The sequence below is a fragment of the Podarcis tiliguerta genome (genome assembly GCF_965153285.1).
Source record: "Podarcis tiliguerta genome assembly, chromosome: 4".
Classification (NCBI taxonomy): domain Eukaryota; kingdom Metazoa; phylum Chordata; class Lepidosauria; order Squamata; family Lacertidae; genus Podarcis; species Podarcis tiliguerta.
In genome coordinates, this window is record NC_139537.1 from 80292890 (window position 1) to 80312696 (window position 19807).

At 41.8% G+C, this 19807-nt stretch overlaps 1 protein-coding gene across 9 annotated transcripts in view; it reads left to right on the top strand.

Moving 5' to 3' along the window:
• NALCN (sodium leak channel, non-selective) overlaps positions 1-19807 on the top strand; it is a 193958-nt gene that overhangs the window by 48781 nt on the left and 125370 nt on the right. The window contains exon 1 of one of the 9 annotated variants that reach the window (XM_083437572.1): positions 10723-11395. The exons of 7 other annotated variants lie outside the window; for them this stretch is intronic. In XM_083437572.1, coding sequence (XP_083293698.1) covers positions 11353-11395 — 43 coding nt within the window. In that variant the 5' untranslated portion in view covers positions 10723-11352. Of the gene's footprint in view, positions 1-10722; positions 11396-11952; positions 12050-19807 lie in introns of those variants that run through there. One more of the 9 variants, XM_083437574.1, reaches the window with a different exon arrangement.

Genomic DNA, 19807 nt, shown 5'->3' on the forward strand with positions numbered 1-19807 from the left:
CAGTCTAGATTTCCACTGCCCTTTGCAACATTTCATAGAAACATAAGAAGCTGTCTTGTATCAAGTCAGATCATAGGTCCATCTTGATCGGTATATTCATTTATGCAAAGTGTTGCTGCATATATTTGTGAAAATGACATACAAAAATGCATTCTACTGTGGGAAGTTGCTTAGCAAAAATGTTTATTCATACACACATGTGTACACATGTTTATTTCATACACACATGTGTACATTAACAGAACTTCATGCTAAAATGCTGGTCAATTTTTGTAAGTGCTTTTAAAAAACATCACAAACTAATGTAGAGAACTGAACGTAGGATTGGAAAAATGAGAAACAACCTCCCCCCACCCAACCCGGTCTGTCTCAGGTTTAGGACATCTTTCTGAATCACATTCTTTTCTCAATTACGTTTAACCCTTTGACACTGTAATGTCTGTTGTTTTTCCTGCGTTGGGCACAGCCCATCCAGGACTCTTTTATGATGTACCCTGGGAAGTCCATAGTTAGAGCAGCAACTAGTTTTTGTCTAATTTCTTTGGAAAGGTGAGACAAGTATATGCTTGGCCGTGACCATATCTGCTTCCTGGTATTGCAGAAAGCTCATCAGGAGAGCAGACAACTTTTTAAAGAGGGTAAATTACCACAATCAGGGGGGAAACATACAAGCAGGCACACAAACGAGAAGAAATGAAAGCTCATTAGAGCCATCAGCCTTAATGAAGATGAAGAGAGAGAATGCCTGGAAAGTGCTGCTCTGGACAAAAAACAAAACAAACAAAATTGCCCCATAATCAGGAAATTAATTAAGAGTTATGTGTTTTTGAGCACTGCATTTGCTGTGCCTTGACTGGATTATAGGTTCTGGAACAAAGGGGTGCTTCCAGGGATGTGAATGACTGTAAATGCGCAGGTCGTGTGGTTAAGACTGCCATTTTAATTTTCCATACATCCCCTCTTCCTGTTTTCCAGATCAGGGTTGGACAAAACAGATTTTACGATCATTAGTACTAAAAATCTCACAGAGGTCCGAATATGCTAGTGGAATTTAGAACTCTGAATGATAAATTAATGAACCTAAGAATACTGTCAATTCAAGAAACATTGCGTAAGGGCCTCCCTCGTTCTCTTAGAGTGGCAATGGCGCCCACCTGAGAGGTGAGTTCTGGCTGGGGGGAAAAGCCCTGAGCCCGGACATGATACAGTAATCATAAATAAACATTAAATAAAACAAGAAAACACCAGGATGAAAGTCAATTCAAGCAAAAAAAGCATTTCCACAAGAAAGGTGGCAAACTTTTATAATGCCTTTCTCAGAGAAGAATTAGTAGGAAAGTGCGTGCAATCAGTTAAATGTATAGTTATCATAGGCAGGTAATGAAAATGAAAGACATAGTTTGTCAGCTTATTTATTTATTTATTTATTTATTAAAGCAGCAAGCTGAGTTGTGACACATCTGTTTTATCTAAATTCACTGACTCTTGGATGTCTTTTGTTAGTAACTATCCTATACCAGCAGAGAACAAAAAGTATTTCTCAAGTTTCTCCACATGCATTGTTGCCCCTGCTTTTACTTTCTAAATAATTATTATTATTATTATTATTATTATTATTATATTTGCCAGCATTCAGGATAGGGAAGAGGGCAGTGATCAGAATGGAAGGGCATACACCGTTGTTCTCAACCATGCAGTAAATGTAAGAATATAGATAATGACCAACTGGGGCAGAACCTCTTGGTCAGCAATCCTCACATCTAAGTTTTTTTTTAAAAAAAAAATATTATTTTACAAATGTGTCTGTATTTTCACCTCTGGTTTGTGGGAGGATATGCTCCCCTTGTGTTATGTAGAACCTATACATCGGAGCTGGTATGAACCAGCAGGCTGGACTTCCTTTGTAGTGCCAGCCTTAATGAAGTTAACAGACGTGCTTGGAAAGTGATCTGGTCTGGAGTGTGTGTTACATTTCCATTTCCTCAAGGATCACCCCCCAGAATAGAAATTTTCTCTCCAAATTCTCTGTTAGGTAGACATAGCAGCTTGGAAAACAGGGTGGGGGACTTCATATATTGTTAGATTACAGCTCCCAGGGTTAGGGATAATGGATGTTTTTGTTTTTCAAATTTTTTTTTTATTGATTTTCCAAATTTATAATGAAACAAATAACAATACAGATATAAAACATACATAATATGAAACATACATAATGAATGAAAGAAAGAAAAATGAAAAACACAATACTAAAAAGAAAAAACATAAAAACAGTTACTACTTTCAGTACCTAATTTAACTTTCATTGTTAACTATAATAATAATAATAATAATTTTTTATTTATACCCCGCCCTCCCCAGCCAAAGCCAGGCTCAGAGCGGCTTACAAGCAATAATAAAAGCAAGATGAATGATTACAACTTAAAAACAAAAGTAAAATACAGCATTAAAATAATGGAACATTAAAATATTAAAATGTAGCCTCATTGTAGGAGGAGAAGGAAAAGAAAAAAGAAAGAGAGGGAGGGAGGGAATCAAATTGGCTCCAAGCCAAAGGCCAGGCGGAACAACTCTGTCTTACAGGCCCTGCGGAAAGAAATCAGATCCTGCAGGGCCCTGGTCTCATGAGGCAGAGCGTTCCACCAGACCGGAGCCAGAGCTGAAAAGGCCCTGGCTCTGGTTGAAGCCAATCTAACTTCCTTAGGGCCTGGGACCACTAGGGTGTTGTTATTTATGGACCTTGAGACTCTCCGTGGGGCATACCAGGAGAGGCGGTCCCGTAGGTACGAGGGTCCTAGGCCGCGAAGGGCTTTAAAGGTCAAAAGCAGCACCTTAAATCTGACCCTGTACTCCACCGGGAGCCAGTGCAGCTTGAAAAGCACTGGGTGAATATGCTCCCATGGCAGAGACCCCGTGAGGAGCCTCGCTGCAGCATTCTGTACCCGCTGGAGTTTCTGGGACAGCTTCAAGGGCAGCCCTGCGTAGAGCGAATTACAGTAGTCAAGCCTGGAGATGACCGTCGTATGGATCACTGTGGCCAGGTCGGGGCGGGAAAGGTAAGGGACCAACTGCTTGATGCGGCGAAGGTGGAAAAATGACGCCTTGGCTGTTGCTGTAACTTGCGCCTCCATGGAAAGGGAGGCGTCAAGGATTACACCCAAACTCTTAACGGAAGGCAATGGCACTAATTGGGCCCCCGCAAGAGAAGGGAGTTGGTCCCTCATCCCCATGCCATCCCGACCTAGCCATAGGACCTCTGTCTTCGAAGGATTTAGTTTCAATCAGCTCCCACGAAACCATCCAGCTACAGCTTCCAAACATCTGGTCAGTGTGTTCGGGGCCGAGTCGGTGTGGCCATCCATCAGCAGATAGAGCTGAGTGTCATCAGCATATTGGTGACAGCCCAGCCCAAAGCTCCGGATAATCTGGGCAAGGGGGCGCATAAAGATGTTAAAAAGCATCGGGGAGAGAATTGCGCCCTGCGGCACTCCACACACCAAGGAGTGGCGCGATGACATTTCCCTCCCTAGTGCCACCCTCTGTCCCCGACCAGAGATAAAAGAGCACAACCAGTTACGGGCTATGCCCTGTATCCCCACGTCTGCGAGGCGGTGGTCCAGAAGATCATGATCGACCATGTCAAAGGCTGCTGACAAATCTAAAAGGATCAGCAGTCCTGACCCGCCTCGATCTAGTTGTCTACGGAGATCATCTGTTAGGGCAACCAGAGCCGTCTCCGTCCCAAAACCAGGACGAAAACCGGACTTAAATGGATCTAATGCCGATGTTTCCTCCAGAAACCTACCAAGCTGTTCAGCAACCGCTCTCTCAATTACCTTACCCAGGTATGGAAAATTTGAAACTGGGCGGTAATTGGATAGGTCTAAGGGATCTAATGAAGTTTTCTTTAAGAGTGGACACACCACAGCTTCCTTCAGTTCCCCTGGGACTGTCCCGGTGTCAAGGGACAAATTGATAATTTCAACCAGGGGGGTCCGCGCAACATCTGGACACTCCCTAATCAGCCAAGACGGGCACGGATCAAGGAGGCAGGTGGTGGGCCTACTAACTTGGAGGAATCTATCCACATCAGTAGGGAGTATCCGATCGAAATGGTCCAACACTGGACCTGAAGTCAGTCGAGGGGCCTCCAGTTCAGTCACTGTATCTAAATTGGCAGGGAGGTCACGACGGAGCAACAGGACTTTCTCCGCAAAAAAGCTTGCAAATGCCTCACAGCTGTGGGTCGAATTTGTGCTTAAATTTGGTTGTCCTCCTAAGGACGTTATTGACCTAATTATTCTAAAAAGTTGTGCCGGGCGAGAGCTAGCGGATGCAATGGAAGCTGCAAAGTAAGATTTCTTAGCAGCTTTCATAGCCATCTCATAGGCTTTCATAAGCGTCCTATAAGATGTTCTTGAGGCTCCGTCACGAGTTCGTCTCCATACTTGCTCTAGCCGTCTGAGATCCCGCTTCATTTTCCGGAGCTCCTCAGTAAACCAAGGTGCCCGGTTTCGACGGGGTCGCAGAGGGCGCTTAGACGCAATCTCATCAATGGCTGCCAAGAGCCGGTTATTCCAGTCCTCAACAAGGTCATCTAATGAGTCGCCAGGAGGAGCAGGGTTTCGCAAGGCTTGTCGGAATCTATCAGGATCCATCAGTTTTCGCGGACGAGCCCAAATAGGTTCGCCACCCGAGCCAGGGAGGAGCGGGAAGTCAATCTTGGCTTTCAGAGCGTAGTGATCAGACCATGGCACTTCCACAGCGGGGAGCATGATCACATCTATGCCAGCCCCAAAGATCAGATCCAGCGTGTGGCCTGCTTGATGAGTGGGGCCCAAAACAAACTGGGAGAGCCCTAGTGTTGCCATGGAAGTCACTAGGTCCAGAGCCTGTGAGGAGGGAGTGGCATCGGCATGGACGTTGAAGTCTCCCAAAACTAGTAGGTTTGGGAACTCCAAGGCCCAGCCCGCCACCACCTCCAGCAGGTCTGACAGGGTGGCTGCAGGTGTGCTGGGTGGTCGGTACACCAGCCAGACAGCCAAGCTCTCCTTGGTGCCCCACACGAGACCAACACATTAACTGACTTCCTCAAATCCCCCCTATCTGAATTTCATTGTATCCCCTTGTAGCAGTTCTCCAAAATTTTAATTCTAATGAAATTGAATCCATTTAATTACTATCTTCTTCTCTTTTATTAATTCTAATCCTTATTGTTTTACAACCCGTTATTATTGTAATCCTCAGCCTATTTGTTACTTCCAAGTAACTTCTATTATCTTACATTACAATATTTACCAAATATTCTTTAAATTTCTTCCAATCTTCTTGAGTCTCCTCCTCTTTCTGATCGCAGATTCTTAAAGTCAGGTCAGCCAGCTCCAAAAAAGTCCAACATCTTCATCTGCCATTCTTCTATTGTTGGTATTTCTTGGGATTTCCAGTTTTTCGCTATTAGTCTTGCCGCTCTAATGGCATATAAAAACAATCTAACATTCTTTTTGGGCAATTCCAGGCCTATTATTCCAAGTAGAAGGCCTTCTGGTTTCTTAATAAATGTATTTTTCAACGTTTTCTTCAACTCATTATAAATCTTTCCCCAGAAGTCTTTCACCTTGGGACACGTCCACCACATATGATAAAAGGTACCTTCTTTTTCTCTACATTTCCAACATAAATTATCATCTGTATGATAAATCTTTGCTAATGGGATGGTGGATGTTGTTGTCCAACAACATCTGGAGGTCCAGAGGTTCCCCATCCTTGGAAGGGGCTTCAACCCTTTAGAACATGTGCTACAATGCAGACCAGTGTTCCATTTCATATGTTCTACAGTTGATTCCTGCTGTTCAAAATGGGTTAGCTATGGTTCCAACTAAGCCCTAGAAGCCACAGAACTCTGGCAGGGATGCCCTCAGACTCTCAACCTTTGTTACAGCAAGCCCCTCTGATGTCTCTGCCCTATATTTATCTTCCAAATTCTTCTTTTCAGTACTAGTGAATGAGACTCTTTGTGGAAATTGTGGGTTTACCTTGATTAATTGAAGTTTTTCAGTCTATTAAGGCTCCGGCTGGGCAAGTGCATAAAGCTATTAGCTGTAATTTAAAGAGAGAAAGAGTGAGAGACCGAAATAAAGCATGAACACAGTTTGATGTCTCCTATACATGCAGGTTGCTTATTGATGGTCCTTCAGGAGTTCACTTTGATTTTTATTATAACTATTTTTGCTCTTAAGAGTCATCAGCTTTTTCTCAAGAACCAGGGCTGTGATCTTTTAGGGGAGGCTCCATTGATTTTGAGACACATTTTCACACTCCTTTTTATCAACAAGCAGATATCTTCCTGTAGATAAAAAGCCAAGTAATCAATATTAGAGTCTTTCCTTAAGTGAGCGGATTTATTTTGAGACATTCTGAATGGTAGTTTGAGGAAACTTGTTTTCCATACTGACTAAAAATGTAATTCAGATAAATTTATATGCAACAGCTTTTTCTTAAGCCGTGCTGACATATTGAACTGTTTGATTCCTTACCCAAGAAAATGTTCTTTAAAGGCATAGATGAAGAAACATAAAAGGTCAGAAGTTGATGCTAACTTTTCAAATGTAGAAATTGCATCCAAGAACAGTCATAGTTCAGATTTGCCTGGAGTAGATATGGGAAAATTCCTCTCCTGGGTGTGCTGAAATATTTTGCATTTCTGAAAGATCAAAAGTGTTCCTACTGAAAGGAGACAAGCTTAAATGCGAGGTTTAAATCAGGAATGTTGGGACTTGGAATGCTCTTCCCATTTTATCTGGCAGATTTCAAGAAACCACTTGCCAAAGGCATTGGCTTTTCTCTTTTAAGAAACAGCCAACTGGTAAATCTATCAGTTCTGGTCTTTACAAAATTGTTTTGATAACCTATATATAACTGAGCATGAGAAACATTCTTACAAGAGTGGGAAGAAACTGATGTTCTATGATTTAGCAGCTAAAGCTCTAAAAAGTTATTTTCACAAGAAACAAATCTGCTCATTTTAGCCAAACGCTAGAGACCCAAGATCCCCACATTTAAAATATTTAAGCCTTGAAAAGACCTGTATAGAGAAGTTTTTAAATGTTTGATGTTTTACTGTGTTTGAAGGGCAACCCAGTCAGATGGGTGGCATATAAATAATAAATTATTATTATTATCGTTATTAGTATTGGTATTATTAATGGTTGGGGTTTTTTTGGCAAAGTTTCCTCTCTCTAAAATTGGAGAAGTAAGAATTCTCTTGGGAAAGTGACAATTAATGGAAAAAATGCATAGTTTGCACCAAATGACTGCTATTTAAAAATAGTAATGGACCTAATGGGTCACACTTTAAAACTTTCACATTAATGTAGTGTGTTTTGGTTGTTTGTCAGCAACTTGACAGATTATTGGAGAAGATCCTTGAATATATTTGTTGCTTCCTACAGGACCTCAGTGTGTATTTTTTTTAACTGATGTCCCTTAAGCAAAATGCTCGTACTTTATATGAGACTATGAACTACTTCAAAAAGTTTATCTGCATAAGTTTCAATTATTTGTCCCGCCATTCCATTTGTAGTGAAGGCTGTTACTATTTTATTTATGTGTGTGTGTCTATCTTGCAGTCAGAGAGTTTGACAGAAATGGTATATGTTGGCTAACTTCTTTTTCTTTTCTTTTTTGCAAACTATCTGCATATCTAGCATAAATGGTCTTTTTTATATACAATAGGAGACATCACCTTAGCTCTGTCAGACATGTAAAAAAGTTAGGCTGTAGTCACTGAATCTCTTTGACTGACAGATATATATAAAAAACCAGTGAATTACGTGAGTTTCCCCAAAGCTCTGTATATGTATTCAGGTTTCCTGTTTGACAGTGACATCCATCACTACACCCATTGATTTTAAGCTCAACATATTTTTCCAATATTTTAGTATTGCTCTAATTTAAGAACAGAAATGTCTGCAGATTAAGCACCTCTCACATTTGCTTGCTTAAAACAACACACTGTTGGTTTCTTCTTCTTTTCTTTTGAAAGAAATAAATTCCTACTGGCTTTTATTATTGTTGTTGTTTTGTTTCTAAACTGTCATTCATTTATTAGGACTAGCTAATGGTTTCATTCTAGCTCTGCACATCTAGCAGTGCATCTCCATCCTCGTTAGAAGATACATTCAGCCAATTCATGAGGATGGTTGCATATCTACATAGACATTTTCATACATTTCAGCAACATGTGGAATCTTCTGCATCGCAATGGGCGGATGCGTGTTGTTAATATAAAATGCGTCAACACTTTCAAAATGTTAAGCAGGGCTTTTCGTTGGTACAAAGTGAAAAGATGTCTTCTCGTCCCTGTCGAAAGGCCATTCTTGATGCTACCTTCTAAAAGATATAATCCAAATGTATTTATCACAGACCCTTCTGTTAAAACTAGTCATCAACTAATCGAATGAGAAATACGCGCTCCTGAGACTTGGTTAGCGTAAACAAATGGGATTCTGATGAATCTTCAGATATAGTTTATCGCCTGTGACCTTGTTTTTGGAGAGCTAGTTGCCTAGGCAACTCAGGCCTCCCTCTGCCCATCTCACCACGGAAAGGGCACTTCCTTCCATCCCTCCCGAGTACCATTCCCATGCATATGATTGCCAGTAATCGCATGTTGCTTTTCCGTAACCTTTAAAGTCCTAAATGGCCTTGACTGTAGTTACCTCTGTAAATGTCTCCCCTGTTATCAGACTGCTGCACACAAAGATTCTCAGAGGAAGCTCTGCTCAGAACCCTTTCAGCATCTGAGGTCAAATCGGTGGTGACAAGGGATAGGGAACACTCCATATTTGGATTTTCTTCCCCAGAGAGGCTTTCTAAGCCAGTTCTAGAAACTGGCAAGCACATTTGTATTTCAGTAAGTGTTAGGAGACTGAGATGGAGAGCTATCTATTGCTGTTTTAAGGCTTTGTGTGTGGGGGTGGGGGTTTTAAAAAAATATATAGTGTGCTAGTTTGTTGTTTGTGTTGTCATGAGCTGACCTGAGGGTCCGATGGTCCCATGTTGGGGGGAAATAAATGACCTAATGCAGGGGTAACAAACCTTCTCTCCTAGCCCCAAGAGTCACATTCCTTTGTGCAAATGTCTGAATGAGGCCTCTAGGCATGTAGAAGCTTCCTTCAGAAATTTCCTGTCAACACAGAATGATTGTGGGTGAAGCAGATGTACCAAGTGTGCAGGGCTGCCATGTTGTGGTATGTATCTTTTCCTTATGTTGTATATATCTTTTCCTTACGTGTTCAGGCTCAGTTCCTGAAGATCGCTCATGAAATGTGCACATATGAGTGCATGTCTATTTCACCAGATCATAAGCCTGAATAATGTAATTTTCCCCCCCAGGCGATGCTAAAATGTTGTGACTTGCATGAATATATCCATTACTCTAAAGGAATAGTTATACCTAGGACATTCTACAGAGTTGTGGTTTTGTAGAATGAATTCACTTGTACAGTGTACATAAACCCTGCCCAGCATTTCAGTAACCTGTTAAAATGCACCTATTATTTATTTAGCTATTACATAGTGAGGACAATGTGGTTAAACCTACATTGCAGGCGGGCTCCATGTCAGTGTGCTCAATTAAAAATAAGTGGGTATATGTATAATTTAGCTTGCAGGTTTTTTCCAGAGAAACTATGCAGGACATTTTTACTTGAGCAATTCCACCAAGAACTGGATCTTGAACAATTTCATTGTAATGAATGGGATTTGTGCAAAAGCAGTTCCAGTTTCAAATTAGAGGGGCTCTTGGACCTCCTTATTCTGTTGCACAACATGGAAAGAGAAATCACTCATTGTTCTTGACATTTTTTGGTACTCCTTGGAATGTGGAAGTGATTTCACTGTTGAAGTGCTCAGCTTTCCTTGGAATCCTGGTAAACATTCTCACACTTGACACCCACCCCCTGGACTGGGCAATAGGAATGGCACCACTCATTTTTCAGTATGATTTACAGAGTAGAAGTTCCTCTTGACTACAATCCTAAAAACAATTTCCTGGGAGTGAACCCCATTGAACACAGCGGACTTCCCTTTTGAGTAAAAACACCTAGGATTCTACTAAAAGTGACTTAAATTACTTTTGATTGGGCCGCCCCCCCCCCCATTCGCTTATTCTATTAATCACTTGGTTCCCACGTCTTATATTTGAATAAATAAGTCGGTCTCTCACAAGGTCTTTAACTGATTAATAATAATAATAATAATAATAACCCCAGAAAAGAAACGCTTCCATTGTCATCAATTCTAAATTGGATATATTGTGCTAAAAGATTTTACTTTTGAATACAATGAGTAATATAACTGCAATAGCTAATGCAGACATTCAAATATGATTAGATAATTAGTACATTAATCACGGCATATATGTACACATACACCAGACAAATTTCTTCCATAGCCCAAAGGTCACCAAGAAATCTATATAATGTGATGGTGATTACAGTGCTAGAGATTTTTTGAAAACTGGTGTGCTCTCCGATATCAGATCTTAAGGACACTGCTATATTGAAATATGATCTGTTCTGTCGTTAGGGGCCCAGGGGGTTAATCAAAGCAAACCTGTTGAATAAATGGTAATTGAAAAGACTATATATATATATATATATATATATGTGTGTGTGTGTGGAATCTTTAAAAATAACAGCAAGCACTGTTATTCTCCTGGGTAATTAGGTTCATGAGATCATAGCTATCGCCAATAGCAATTATGAAGAATTGTTAAGCAAGGATACTTGTCAGGGAAAAAAGGAAGTTTCTAGCAGAGTCCTCTGCTTCTTCTTAGATGTGTGAAAAAGAGCCAGCATTGTATTGTTCTAGGCATAATTAGCTTGGTTGGGAGAGGGCCAGAAATCACGAGGAACCATAATATCGGTGACATGGAAATGTGAAACAAGTGCACTTTTTATATTCGAGCTCTTAATTAACTTTGCTGTTGAAATGGTGAATGTATTAGCATCGTAAATTATCCTGGGTCCTTTGTGCAAAGTGGAGGAAAATTACGAAACCTCAAACTTCCATAGTATCTCTTTCGGAGATGGAGTGCTGTGATAGACACGGCTTGCCTTTAAGAAACAACAACAACAACCAGCCAACAAATAACAAGCATATTTTACTCTCCCCAAGGAAAGTAGAAAATCAAATGGGAGTCCAAAACATCTGGGGTGCACCAGGTCCCCAAAGGCTGATTTAAATAATCTGTCCTAGGAAGATTTCACCCTGCATGGACTGTTGCAAGTCCCTCCTCATCCCCTCAGCAGCCCTTTAGCTTTGTTTATAGCCCCAAAAAATGGCTAGAAGCTGATGAGCTTCCTCATGTTCTTCTGCTGTGGCAGACCAGCAGTAGGTTTGCTTTCTTTTCTGGGTTTCATCTTTTTGCCTTCATCTCCTCCCTCCTTCTCCCACTTGACAGAACCCTTTATTGCAAGCACTTTGGCGTATCGTCTTATCCTGCTCTGTCCCCCCCTCCCTTTTTTAATCCTTCCTCCCAAGTAGCAGGTGGTACAAAATAAGCAATTTATGGACTGAAGCCTTTTCTCTCCATCTACCTAGCATATGCGCTCTGCACAGTATTTAGAGGGAAAATGCCCTCATATTTTGCATTCCTTGCTATTCTGTGCGAACAATCCAGATGGTGCAGCATGAAAGGTGTGAACAATTCTTCAGTTCACTGAATTATTTTCTTTTCTAAACTGCCAGTGGATGCATGAGGGGATATTAGCACCAGGGAAAGGGGGGGGGGAGAGAGTATTGACTATTTACCCACACAAGAACCTCCCCCCATCAACTGCCATGATACTTTCCCGTCGTTTTTTACTTTGGGATTATTTGCAAGCTGCCTGACAAAATAACAATTTCTTTTAAAAAGAATGCTCGCTGAAGCAAGATGGCCAAAAATATCGCTGCGAATAAAAAAGCCCTGGAGATGGTGCTGCTGTAAAATATAAGTGGACACAGAGACTGAAGCATGGAAAACATTTGCAAGTAACTCTTGGTAACGGTACAAAAACTGTTTCCGGTCACAGACATTGCCTAAGCGTGGCCCCAGTTGTGCTTGCCCCACAGTTCAGAAAAGGGGTGTTGGTATGTTGGAAAGTTTCAGAGGTGAAATAGGAGACCATAGCACAGAGGTCCTCCAACCTGCCGATGGAGGCTTCCAGTGGTGTCCCTGGGTAGATGCCTCAGTCTCCAAGCTTTCATTTCCTTTATTTAAAAAAGCAAGTCTCTAGTCCTCCTAGAAAGAAAGCTGTGGAGCAAAATATGGAGGTCCCTTATAAGAGACTTCTGTGAAATGACAGTTGTGTATATATTTTTCTGGTACTGAGGAAAGTTTCCTATTGTTATTAGTCAGTTAATAGCATAACTGTGCATCTGTATTCAAGAGAGAGAGAGAGAGAGAGAGATCCATAATAAGGGCCAACAGGACATAAGGATGGTTGTTTCTCTAATGTTGTGCTATGCCATACTCCTTCATAGCAGCCATTTTGTGTTATGGCATGCCTCTTACGTGGCAGCCATTTTGTGAGTGGTACCCAGCACCATCCCTGTGCCCACCTGTCCAAAAATGTTGGTGACCCCTGCACTAGGATGTTCAAATGAGGAAAGTTTTGTGCAACTAGGGTGAAGTCATCTCCTGCTCTATCTATCTATCTATTCATTCATTTTTCAAAAGTAGTTGGTGGGGAGGCTAATTTAAACTGCTGACACAGTACGTGGGAGAATTTAACTGTTTCCGTTTGTGCTGATTCTCCAATACAAATTGTCCACTTTGGAGCTACTATTATAGGAAATAAATAACATACATATATGCCTGTATAGCCTGCCTTTCACCAAGGTGTCCCAGCCAGGGTACATTACACACAGCTTGGGACAACGAATAAAACTCTGCCGAGTTTAGCATTGCAAAGCCAACAATCAAAACCAATTATAAATAACAACCACTGCCAGCAAAAGCAGTATGGCAAGGGAACTTCAGATCTCATCCTCTACTCCCAAAAGTCTTTTGTGACCCACAAAGGGGAGACTGGAAGTCCAGGAGATTCCTTGGAATCTTCTTTTTATGATTTATGTTGGATATCTCTCTGTAAAATTTTAATTTGAAAGACCAAATAAATAAATTTGTTTTAGAAGAACCAAAAAGACTTGGGCAAAAAGCATGTGTTGAAGCCCGCTGTTGAAAAGCAGGGGGCCAGATGTACTTTGACTCGGAGAGCATTCCACGATTTGGGGGGCCACCACAAGAAAGCCCTCTCTTGAACTCCCACCCTGCAAGGTTCTCGTGGTGGAAGAACTGCCAGCAGGGCCTTCTCTGCGCATCTTAACACTCAGGCAGATCTATATAAGATAAAGCAGCTGTCCAGACATATGGGCCTCGAGTGAAGAGGGCTGTGCCCCTGCCCACACCCATCAAAATCTTGGACCACTGCTAATCCCCTACTGTGGTCTGGCATGACATCCATAGGGCATCTGGGAGAAAAACAGCCTGATGTGTATGAGAAGGTGGGGGAGCTGTTTTTGAGCTGTGGGGTCTCGTTTTGTAAAATGACATATGGGTTTATAAGAATAGAAAAGCTATGGAGAACTGAAGAAATTTGTAGGAATAGAAAAGTTATGGAAAGCTTAAGAAAACAAAATGTCCCCAGTGGTGATAACGATATAGAATCATAGAATCATAGAATCATAGAGTTGGAAGAGACCACAAGGGCCATCGAGTCCAACCCCTGCTCTTCTGAGAAGTGATATAGAGAAGAAACCTCTATTTTCTTGTCTTCCCTCATCCCAGACAGTGCAGGGAATCATTGCATACTATGAGACAGTTTATTTATATACTGCTTTTTGGCCCCAAACCCCACAAAGCAACAGTACATATTAGGGATGCATTGGGAACCAGCAAGAGTCCTGCCAATAGCAGAAATGGCTTCTGCAAGCATCCCTCAGCCCTGTTTCCTTAGGCAGTGATGATTACTCTCAGTATTAGGCCTGGCAGAAACTTCGCTCATCCTGAACAATTTTCGTATCTTCTCTTGCTAGCACCCAAGCAACATAAATGTCTTATCAGAACTATGGTGGCTGTGTGTATTGCCGGCCTTTCTCTAAAAGAAGACCTTTTTACCATATAGAGTAGAACGTGGTGGTTGTTCTCAAGGCAATGCTGTTTGTTATGTGAAAATGTTTAGTGATTGTAAGAGATTTCACGCAATGCTGCTTTACCACCCACCACACCCATGGTAGAATATGGTTCAGCATGCTGTGGGCAATTCAATATTTCCAAAAAAACCAAAACCTACTACTTTCAAAACACATTGAGGGTGGTTGGTTTTTTTAAAAAAAGAAAACTTTTCTAAATAATTTTGTAGTGCATAAGGAGAATTCGGGCATCAGTCCCAAACACCAAAAGAATAATGATTAACCCCATTCTATTTATCTTAAAACACTGGCATGGATTCTGTTTTGTGCATAAAGAACGTGATCGCCACCTAGTGGCACTCAAGAAGTTTTAAAAGCTATGTTTTGAGGAGAGAGGCATTTTATTTTATTTTATTTCTCCAGAGAGCCATATGTCCTTTGACAACAGCGTTTCAGCTGTCCTGTGCTGGCCTAAGATTAAACCTTGTGGAATATATCTTATTATGTTTTAATTTTCTGTTGTAATTAAATATAACATTCAGCTCAGCAGAATACACTTAATATTAGAGAGAGAGAGAGAGAGAGCCTGCCCCTCATACAAAATATCAGGATGGTGTACAGCAAAAAATAAACAGGGCTTTTCTTCAGCTGGAACTCTCTGGAACTCAGTTCTGGCCCCTCTTAGGTGGGCACCATTGCCTTTATAACAGAATAAGTGTGGTGGTCATGCTTAGTTCTGGAACCTCTTTTTTCTAGAAAAATAGCTCTGAATATAAATGCACCCATCATAAGCTTTGCAGATTCCGCAGAAAAAAGCAACACCAGTCAATTTGTATTGGATTTGAAAAAATGCTGCTGCCCATATATCAATTCACTCCAGTATTTCAAAATTCAATAGCCATTTTTTAGAATGGGCCAGATATTGTATTGTCGTGTGACTTGGGAGTCCATGCCTGCAGCTTTGTCACCCCAGATTGCATGGAAGCCTTCACATGTACTGCTGTACCCATAGAATTATAAAATTGTAGAGTTTGAAGCAACCCTGAGGATCCTCCAGTCCACCCCTCTGCAATGCAGTTGTTCCATACAGGGATCAAACTTGCAACCTTGGCATTATCAGCACCATGCTCTAAGCAACTGTCAGGTTTTGGGGAGTCAGCTTCCTCCCCCGTGGCCATAAATGAGCAGATCAAACGAAAGGGAATTATTGCCAGTTAGTTTCTTTAATAAACACAGCGAAGAACAAAAGAAAGTGTCTAACCAGAATGGTGGTGCTCCCAATTAAGGTCACTCCCCCTTCCGTCCCTATTAATCTACACCACTCCTACGTCTTGTAATCTGAGATTGTAGCCTCTGTGCTTTCTGTTCTGACACTTCTGAGCTCTCCGTGACTTTGGGGAAGTGGGGTGGATACTATCCAGAGACTGTGAATCTGTTAACTCTCTTCTAGAGTTTCTTCTGCTAGCTGTTCCCCATCCAGTATTTCCCAGCTACTGCCTTCTGAACTATGCCCCTCTGCAAACCACTGTTCCAAACCTATACTGTCCTCCTGCTCCTGGGAAGATTCAGGATCAGGAGAAGGGGGTGGCTCCCACCATTCTTCCTCAGTGCAGCCCTCCTCAGCACGGTCCCTGACAGCAACTGAGCTATCGGGGGGGGGGGGGACATGCTGGCATGTGCAACACCATGGACAGGATTAGTTGGCCTGGGCCCAGGCACATGTTGATGCAACTTTCAAGTGGTTCTTTAGAAGCGGCCTAGGTATAGAACATATTGATCTAAAACGTTTACATTTACACAGGCTACTAATGAGGTGTGGTGGAGTGGGGGGGCGAGGTAATACTGATCTGATGGCACCTTTAATGAGTGAGAAGGTTGGACTAGCTTGCTCAACAGAACCATCTGCTCTAATAGGCTGAGGCTCTCTAGGCCTTAAGGGGGGGTGTATTTGCCATACCTGCTAGCTAGGAATTTTTTTAAGGGCCAAACCCATAGCCTCTTTTGCATGCAAGTCACGTGCTCTACTGTTGGGCTGTGACTCCTTGATCTAATGATGAATAAGATCGAGGCTGTCAACTACATTGCACGTCAGAATGTGCTGCATGTATTTTAATAACAATTGAGTCCATTCACCGCCGTACAATTCCATTTTTGTAAGCGTTTGGTGATATTTGCTAGACAATCAGGCAGTAAGTGGAGTTTGCAGATATTCCCTCAGCTGGTGCTATTATCTGTTTCAAGAGGAGCGGAACCCAAGCATTAAACATTTTCTCAGCTTTCAAATAGCGTGGGATTTGTATCTAGCCTCGTTATTGCAACCCAGCACTATGAAATTAGTGTAAGAGAAATACAGAAAGAACCAGCTGGAACTTAAGTACCAACTAGAGGTGCCTTAAAAAACACAGGTCTGGTTGCAGAGTTATAAAGCAGGGAGGTGAGGAATAAATGGGGTCTGGAGGCTTCTGGTCATCTGATGCGTTTGCTGCTGTAACTGCATTACCCGTCCATGTTTCCCTTCAGTAGCGGGACCTTGGGGGTCTCAAACTAATGAAGTGTGATGGAGTGGGGGGTGAGGTAATACTTTGGTGTCCTGTGCAACACCAAAATTTGGTGGCCTCCCCTTTGCCTTTCACTCTGCCTCATAGTTGCAGCGTTCCCTGTGGTGTCCCTGAAGCCCCTCACCCAGTGCAGCAAAACCAGTCTCACTCCCCTAAATCTACTTTTCCCCCCCTGTCTGGACTCACTCTTAGCCAGATGAAATCCAGCTTCAGGGATGGCTTGCAGAGGGGGAAATGGTAGGAGGGGATGGGTTCATTAGCTATTTCTCCTCCACTTTAAATCCTGTTTCACAGCTGTAGGGCAGATTAGCATTCCCAAAAGTAGGAGTGGTGAGTAGACCTTTTGGAATTAAAGGGACGTGGGTGATGCTGTGGGTTAAACCACAGAGCCTAGGACTTGCCGATCAGAAGGTCGGCGGTTCGAATCCCCGCGACGGGGTGAGCTCCCGTTGCTCGGTCCCTGCTCCTGCCAACCTAGCAGTTTGAAAGCATGTCAAAGTGCAAGCAGATAAATAGGTACTGCTCCAGCGGGAAGGTAAACGGTGTTTCCGTGCGCTGCTTAGTCATGCTGGCCACATGACCCGGAAGCTGTATGCCGGCTCCCTCGGCCAATAAAGCGAGATGAGCGCCGCAACCCCAGAGTCGGTCACGACTGGACCTAATGGTCAGGGGTCCTTTTACCTTTAGCTTTATTGGGATTAAAGGACCTAACTTAGTCCTGTTCAGTTAGTGTACTGTTAGTGAAACTTGGTTGAATATCACCATGGGTCTACAATGTCATGGTATACTTAGTAGATAATTCTTGGCCCCTTTACTTTTCAATTATATTATTAAGGGAGAGCAAATAATGCATTTGGGTCTAGCAGTTTCAGTTGTAATAATCTTTAATTTATTTATTTTTTTAAAAAATATATCCTACCCATCTGGCTGAGTTTCCCCAGCCACCCTGGGCGGCTTCCAACATTATATAAAAACACAACAAAACATCAAACATTAAAAAACAAAATATCTAGCAGCTTGAGCAGGGGTAGCGTCCTAGGTGACTGGCTTTCTCTTTTCACCATTCCTAATTAATTAAGCCACATTAATTCCTGGGTTTCTCCTTTCTCAAATAATTGCCAAAATGGGCAGCTATAGAAGTCCAGTTTCTTCTATTTTCACCTCCGAAAAGGAATCCTATAAATAAGAGATCCCACTGCTCCCCTTTAGGAACTTAAATCTAAGACGATGTCAGTATAGTTGAGACTCCTAGTCCTGGTCATTGGTTCGTTTGTTTTTCTTCTTCTGAAATTAAGTGTCCTACTTCAGAGATAGTTCCCACCTCTACCCCCTTTGATGGAAAACACATTTGTGAAATTTCAACCTCCATTTTGTCATGTGCAACGCAGGAAAGGCCTAAAATGTCTGTCAAGAGAGGAAGTCTCAGCATTCTCGCTTTGGAAGGAAATTAAATTTAACTCTGTCACCTTCCCCAGGATATAACCTCAAAGCAGTTATTATCCCCAAGGTTATCCTGTGCGCTAGGAAGGAAAGAGCACAAGACAAAGCGATAACAATTTACTGGAAAGAAAATAGTGGGGATGGCAGGAAGAGAGGGAGGGAAAGCTGTGGTGGTCCAGTATTCTCAGACAGGAATCTTCCCATTTATTAAGAATTATTCTGTTCATTGGTGTGGTCATTCAAGCTAGATAAAAAAGTATGTATCTTAAGTGCTCGTTTTGTATTGTTCTTTTGTTTTTGATTGCTAATACTACTGCTAATAATAATAATAATAATAATAATACTGCCTTTAGTAATGTTGGATTTGGACATAACACCAAGACGTGATTTGGTCTCTGAGAAGGCATGTGAGCCCAGGACTCATTCTTTCTCCTCTTGCTGTCCCTCCCTTTTCCCCTTGTGTACCGAGATTATAAATTTTTGTTGCCTCTTTGTGACAAGCCACAGTTCGCCATTTATCTAAATAGGCAAAATATGTTTTGTAGTTCCCTACAAACCATGATTACAGAGCTTGGTTCATGATCCTGGTTTATAAGTGATCACAAACCAAGGTTTGCTTATTTAGATGAGACAACAAACTTATGTTTAGGCACAAACTGGTCCTGGAAATTTCGAATCTTTGTTTGCCGGGGAAGGAGAGGGGATGAAACTCGGAGCTCCTTTTCATAATACAGAATCATTGCTTAAAAGTTAGTTGTGGGAAACGTGTCGTGCGGATTGGTGTGTGGTAAATATCTGTTGACTATTTCCCATCAACACTGATGAACCCTAGTGAGCAGAAACAAGTTGTAAAAGCACAAGATGTGAGTGAGGAATTATTAAACCAAACACTCCTGAAGATGTACATGTTTCAAAACCAATTATTTTGTATAACACATTACAAACCGTGAATAATTCCATTGTGTCCCGTTCCCCCCTAACCATCTATCCACTATTTTTCCACTCATATCGCTTCCTGAGTTAAATAGCAATCTTGCTTTAATAGTGGGTGTGAAAGAACACATCCAAAGGGTATGAATATTTGTATTCTAAAGAAATCTAGCATGTGTGCACATTTGGTTTTCATTTTATACTTTTCTGTGGTGCACTTGATCTATGTCAGGATGCAGAGAAAATAATCTGACCCTCTTTCCCCCCGCAGCTAGCAAAAACTAAGTGAAATTTTCTGCTTTTATTATATTCATTTTTCTTATGGGAGGAAACCATGTTAAATCATTTGCTTCTTCATATCCTTTGAGGCTAATGTGGGTTTTATTGAGGGAATCGGGTCCCCCTATTTTACCCCGGGCAGTTATTGAATGTCCTTTTCATTAAAATGGCTTTGTAGCTTTGTTTTCCTCTGGACTGAGCACAAATTTGCAGTTGCTTTAGAATAGTTTCTCCCATAGAATAAGAACCATATGAGAAAGGAAAGTACATTGAATAGTTCCCCCCCCCCCCGTGTTACTTGCTGCCATCTCCCAGTGCTTCTCCACACACGTTGAGGAGTCAGCATGGAGTCTTTCTTAATGTGCCACCTTTATTGCTAATTAGAATGGCTTTATCAGATTTTCAAAAGAGCCAGTGTGGTGTAG